The 7031-nt window shown below is 44.0% G+C and overlaps 1 protein-coding gene across 1 annotated transcript in view; it reads right to left on the minus strand.

The window, feature by feature from the left end:
* The window catches only part of erfl3 (Ets2 repressor factor like 3), a 69396-nt gene extending 67732 nt beyond the window's left edge, over nt 1–1664 (minus strand). The window contains exon 1 of the mRNA XM_086311315.1: nt 912–1664. Within this exon, the coding sequence (XP_086167441.1) occupies nt 912–933 (22 nt within the window). The 5' untranslated portion in view covers nt 934–1664. The remainder of the gene's footprint in view (nt 1–911) is intronic.
* Nucleotides 1665–7031: the final 5367 nt, after the last annotated feature.

Here is a 7031-nt window from a genome sequence, read left to right on the forward strand (position 1 = left end):
GATTTAAGCATAACAATACTAAGATAAAAATCGTGCAAAACGCTAAACACTGCAGTATAATTGACTGAGATATACTTTCAGATGTTATCCACTCTCTCTTGAACCTCAAATCTCTTCACTTTTGCTGAAACAAATAGTAGCTTTGTGAATGGAGAAAGAATAGTTTAAGGCACACACTTTATGGCTAGTCCTCAAATAATAAAATGCATAGATGGCACACGAGTGTACTTCCACTTCCTCTTTTGTGCAGAGAAAAAAAATTCACTGGCTTCAATAGAGAAAGGGAGCAACAAGAACAAACTTATGCAAGCATTTCAGGAATTAGACAAACAGACACCCATACAGACCTCAGCTGACTGCTGGGAATCCCCCCCAACACACACACACACACACACACACACTCCTCACTTCAAACACCGTGACAGACCTGACAATGCTCCTTACTGAGTTAATATCACGTTGCTACGAGCATACCTGCCTTCATCCAATCACCTGAACACTGCTCCCTCATCATCTCGTAGAGATTGTGCTTCTAGGATTTTTACTGAGCTCTCTGAAAGTTTCTGGATGGAGAAATCAGGTTGTCTGGGTGACACGGAGGATGTCGCTTTCACCACTGTACAGTAGTTTAACCACTTCCTCTTAAAACTGGAGTACAGTACTAACCTGGACCAGATTGCTATTACTTATCAAGCGAAACCACTGGCTGCTGCGCCGCTCGTGAGAAACGAGTCAAATCAACAGGTTTTCATTTGTGGCTTTCAGGCTGGAAGCGGGTGGTTAACTGTCTTGCCTTGTTAGTCAATCAGCTATGTGCCGGTAGTTACTGTGGAGCTTTGCGGACTACAGCCTCTGGAAGTAAAAAAAGAAACAATAAAATAACCGTAATAAGGGGAGAGGCGAAAGCTTACCAGTATCTCCAGGTGTTTTCATTCTTTCCGCTTTAGCTCTTCGGCAGGACAGCTAAAGTTTGCTAAACTGGGAAAATTCCACAAAGCTGCTTGTGGAAAGAAAAGTCAGTCTTTCGGCCTCTTCCTCCCGCTCTGCTTTCCAATCTCGTCAAGAACTCGCTGAAGATACGAGGCAAACTTTTACAGCTTCAGCTCCAGCGGCTCTCTCTATTCGTTAAGCCGCCGCCGGGCACTCTCTCCCCCCCAACCTCTATCTCTCGGTGCGGTCCTAAACCAGCTATCTCACAAGTAGGACTCGCTTTATGCCCGCACCTCGTCGGTCCTCTCGTCCCGTAACTCGCAGCCTCAAATCTGCTCAAGTTGCTCAAGAAAGACGGTCAACCGTCCCGACTCGAGCCAGGCGAAAAGTGTCGTTCTCTTCTCTTCCAACAACTTCTTTCGCTAACTGTCCGGTAGCTGTTTACTCCGTCTCAACCGCATCTTCGTCGCTGTTTGACATTTCTCCGCCGCGAACCCGCCTTACTTCTCTGACAGAAATTAACGTTAAAAAGGAACCTCTCTTTCTTCACGGACTTTTTCAGTCTTCCACTCACTCTCGCACCACTCGGCGCTCACTCTCTCCTCCCCCCGTGCCTCTCTCCGTCCTCGGAGTGTCGTGTTTCGCTCGTTCTCTTCTTTAGCGGGGCCCGCCCACACTGACGGGGGACGAGGAGGGAGGGGGGGGGGGGGGGCAAACGTGGCGAGTCACGCCCCCACTCACCACGAGCCGGGACCCGGGCTGGCGTCACTGCAGCACGCGGCGTTGCCTGGGAGACCGTTACAGCGCGCCGCTGCCGTGGTGACTTCACGTCGAATCTTGCGGATAGAGAGAGGCGCGAGAGCGGCTTGACTCGCAGCGTTCATTTACGTCAGTCAGGTATCAATTAGGCCTCTTCCTATGAGGATAGATACACTTATTAAAGTAGAAAAACAACAAGAAAACGTCAGTTAGTGATTAATGCTGACATCAGGGGGCATATACTCATCTTTTTTCGCATGTTTTACGAAGTGAAACAAATTTTTAATCAGCGGTGGCTAACATATTCAGAAAAATAGAGCAAAAACAAGTTATGTACAGACACACTCGATTCTCACCTGCTTATTATTATTTCCATGGAGAATACAGCCTATCTATAAGATAACTCAGTCACTACTTTTCACCACCTCATAGCACAATACCTGTACTTCTTGTGGTTACATTTCTACCTATTAAGCTCCTTATTGTAGTATATTTAGTTTATCTGTATTTGTATTTTCTTTTCAATTCAGTTCATTCTTGTAATTTTACTTTTTTTTTTTTAAATTTAAGATAACTAAGTTTATTTACTGATGGTGTGACAAAAAGTTTTGTGAGGCATTAATATAGTAGATTATATCTACAAGAACATTTAATTGAAGGGAAAGGTTTGCATAATTGAAACGAGTATTATACACAGGTAATTGAAAAGGCATACAAAACCTTTATGAAGGTGTTGCTCTGTGTTCCACATAATTTTGAGTGTATAGCCATCCATCTCCGGGGGTGGGTGGGGTTTGGAGCCTATCCCAGTTGCCACAGGGTACACACTGGACAGGTAGCACAGGTAGCCATACACAAGTTGCTTCTTCACTGTGGGAGGAAACCAGCAATGCATTAGAGTAGAGAACCAATGCAAACTCCAACCAGAAGGCTGGAACCAGGTGGCTCTAACCACCACACCCCTGTTGCCTTCTTAAAGTATATACATATAAAACATGTCTCTCTCTAGTAAAAAGTTTGCCAGACTTTTCACTTGTCCCCACTTTCACCCACATGTTGTCGGTTTTCTAACAGTTTTCCATCGCATCGGTTTCTTTATATTTCTCATTAGTAATGCCACCTTGTTTCTTTTGGTTAGCATGTACCTCATTCGTAAAATATGCCAATCCCCATTTGTGTTGAAGCTTTATTAGGTATGTTTAGTGTGTGCTGTTTCTTTGACTTGTTTCTTATTAACAGGACAGTGAGACCACAATTAAACATACATCTTGATTGTCTCGACATCACTGCTGTTTTCAGTTTTGGCACAGACTGAAAAAAACCCCGTTTTAAAATTTTTTTTCAGTTTTCTGCAAAAACAAAACTTGTGGTTACTTTGAGAAATAAACTTGAATCCTCGTGCTACTCTCTCTCTTTTTTTAACTGCAGCCAATAAGGAGTTTAACCCACCATCAAACACACACACACACACACACACGCACACACACACACACACACACACACAGTGACCAAAGGAGTGCTATGTGTGCATATCAGACACCTGACAGCACAGAGACATCTGGCCATTTGTAAGGTCTTGATTGGATGTACAGAATGACCTGTTTAACTGAGTGGACAGGTGTCGTGCCACTGTTAGCTCGCACACTGCTTCCTCCTCTGCTGATATGAAGCTGTCATGTTGTGCCGGTAATGGGTGAGGCGTCACACATGGGAGGTGAAGTGCATCTCCGTTTTTCTTTTTGGTTTTTTTGCCTTTTTGCACACTAGCACCTGGTGTACAGGATGGAGGTTTAAAGAGCATGTTTTTGTGCTTTTTTCCCCCTTTTTTTCTTCTTTTTTTGACCGCACTGTTACATCAGCGATACACAGCACTGCACTGCCTTGTCAACAGGATAAGACAGTGGTAGTAAAACAAAGTAAACAGTCCCCTGATGGTAACAAAGTCCCTGTGGTGTGATTTACAAACAGGATTTCTCCTCCCTTTGCTGGCCATTCTCTGACAGGCTCAGGAAACCAAGCCTGCTGTGCCTGATAAGGAACTGGACTAAAAGAAATCCATTAAACTGGGCACTGAACCTTCTTCCCATCCTGCCCTGTCTTCTTCAGAAGCAGGAAGACCACAGGAGAGACCTGTGTGACTTTTTCTCACAGTGCAGCTGACAATAGTGCAATCAGCTGGGAACAAGTGTCACACCATTGCCCTTTCCTCTGTTTGTTGCTGCCATCTATTTTGACTTGCCTCCAGCACATATCTATCAATTGTTCTGCATTTTCAGATGTCTGCATGTCTGGGTTAGGTGAAGAGCGTTACAGCGTCTCTCCGAGGCTCTTCACACAGAGGGAGATGAGGGAAAAAGCTGAAGATCTGACGGGGGACAAGAAAATCTGACAGTCGAGTAAGAGCGATTTAACGCCGCGTGGACAAATGGCTTCTGCTGTTTGATATTCCTGCGTACGCTTATCCACGTGTGCCTCTGTCTGTGACTATTGTAACTCAAGCACAGGAGATGACATTTACCGACAGCACAGTACATTCTGAGCACTGATAAACACGGCGCTTCACTCTGCACCCTCTCTCTCTCTCCTACCCGCTTCCTCCTCCTCAACCTCCTCCTCCCTCACGCTGGCTCTTCATCCACCTCTCCTCATTTCTCTCCCCCGATTGCCTCTTTGCATTGTTCTGTTGTCTTTTACCACCCATCCATACATGTGCCCATCTGCCCTCCCGCACGCTCACACCTCTTCTCTTCCTCCTCCTCCTCCTCGTCCTTCTCCATCATCAGCCACCTCTCCGTGCCTCCGTCTCTTTTCCCTTCCCTCACACCAGCTCTCACCTTTTCTCCACAGGTCACTGCTATAGCTACAAGGTTGACAGACTTGTGAAAACTAAGTAAAGAAACTTGTATTTTCAGTATAAAGAGCTTGTTATATATTGCAATTAGGCACAATTAGCTGGCAGTGTATTTGTCCTCTACTTTATGCTTCTATTGTCTTTTTGTTGTTGTTGTTGTTTTACTTCTTCTTCTTTTAATTACTTTTTAAACAGATGGTGGACTTTTACAGTTCATTCGTCCTTAAACTGTTATAATTAAAAGCCTAATTGTGATGTGAGAGCTTGCTAAATAATCCTAAATAACTTGAGAATATCTGCTCCAATTAGTGCACATATATTATATTTATATATTCTTGCACAGAAGTAAAGAGCTCAAAGTACAGATGTCTGAATATTGCGGCATATGCTTAAGAAACTAAAGATTTCAGAGACCTGGGTTAAAAGCAGCCAGGTGTCCTTTTGTCTCATCAGTTAGGCCACTAGTGAGTCTTCGTCTCCTCATTTCCTTTTTAGCTTTTGAATGTAAACGCAACAGAGGCGGTGCTATAAAAATATAAATCTTCTGTAACTTGTTTGATGTGAACGTATAAAAATGTTCCATCAGTTCTAAATTTAGATTGGAAACTATCTATTCTGTCTGTAAGCTAAAGTAAAATGAGGCAATATTAAGGTGTTCAGAAGCTTTTGCTTTACAGTTTAGAGGAAGGTGATTTCCCACATGTGCAGCTGTTGATAACTAGGGCAAAAATATACATGTATGTGTATTAAACTAAGTTGAAGTAATCTGATTTTTGCATGAAAAAGAAAAACAAGCTTTACTGATGCTTTTTTTTTTATTAATTTTTTTACTGAAATCCAACTTTCAGAAATATAAAATTCAAAACAAATTCAGGGTTTGAAACGTTTTGGCTTCTGAAGTGGGGCATGGCAGCAAAAAGTTTGGGAACCACTGGATTAGACGCAGCTATAATGTGGCGAGTGAATTTGACAAACAGAGTGTATCACAGAAGAGCCTTGTCTTATTGGTTCCGCATCATCCGTAACTCCCTCTATCTCCCATCCCGCCCTTTTTTTCATCCTCTCACAGCTTTATGTGACTCTGCCCGTTCCTAATCGGAATGACAGACAGACGCTCCGCCGAAAGAAAGACGGAGGGAATGAAAGGGAGAACCGAGATTTTGTCACTGGAGTATTTGTGTATATGTGAATGCATAAGTTGAGTGGGTGTGAACATCCCCAGATTCACACCCTTATACACCCACCCCGCCGCACCTCCCATCAGACTGAAGTGATGCATCCCATCCCAGTTTCCCAAATTCCCAAGTAAGGACAGATGACCCACCTGAGATCTGTGTCAAACGGTCACAACTGATGCAGAAGACGGATGGTGCATCAGTTGTGACAGCACACTTTTTTCACTGGACGTCAGGTTGGTAGCTTCATACAGTAGCATGGCATCCAGTCAGCAGTAACACACACGCACAGACACACACACTGGTTTCTTCTGGTCTGTGCCTCTAAAACACAGATGGCTTGAGTCAGTGTAATTACCGTGGACAATGGGTGTGGTAGCCCACTAACCAGTGCCACCACAGGCAGTGCTGCAGACACACACACACACACACACACACACACACACACACACACACACAAAATGTATGTACATGCAAAACCTGATTTCAGCGACCAGTGAAAGCCAGGCAGGATTATAATTCCTGGACGGGGCGTTGAATAACCAACAGAGGTGTAATGCAGTATTTACATAGGCTGGTTGATGATGATTCATACCACTGGTGACTTGAACAAAGGCAACAATACACACACACACACACACACACACACACACACACACACACACACACACACACACACACACACTCAGACGTTCAAGTGCACACATTTTTTTTCTTCCTTCCTCTTTTCCTTCTTTGACTTTCTCTTTTCATACACCCATGCTACAATTATCTTTGACTTGATTTCCAAGAAATTATTTTACATGATCAACTTCGAACACCTGCAAAGTCCCCCCACCCACTCACTCTTATTTAAAAAAAAAAAAAAATCTGCTTCAACTCATCAAGTAAGGAGCAACCTTGACTGAAGTGAAAAAGGTTTAACTTGAGCGACAGTGAAAAGCAAACGGAAGATGGGTTGCTAGTCTGAAAGGCATGGGTGGGTGAGAGCAGACCGGATGAAAGAAAAAGCCGGCAGCTGAGGGGACAACAAGTGCAGCAGGGTGGCGGTTAATGCCCCTCCCTCTCCTTTCCTCCTGCCCCTTCACTTGCAAACACACCACGCTCACCCACCACCAACTTCATCCATTCAAAACAGCACGAGCAAAAGAAGGCCAGAGAAAGAGAGAGAGAGGAAAAGAGAGCAAAGCTGTGGAGAATAAGGAGTGGGAGAGAGAGACGGAATAAGGGAGTCAATGGATTCTTTGTCATCAAAGAACTTGTTTATTTTCGAGCTTACCAGTCCAACAGTCAGGGAGAGACGGCCAGATATCACT

Source organism: Aulonocara sp. 'chitande type north' Nkhata Bay, linkage group LG11 (assembly GCF_057382095.1).
Source record: "Aulonocara sp. 'chitande type north' Nkhata Bay isolate Kocher_YH1m ecotype deep benthic linkage group LG11, A_spYH_male_GT1.1, whole genome shotgun sequence".
Taxonomy (NCBI): Eukaryota; Metazoa; Chordata; class Actinopteri; order Cichliformes; family Cichlidae; genus Aulonocara; species Aulonocara sp. 'chitande type north' Nkhata Bay.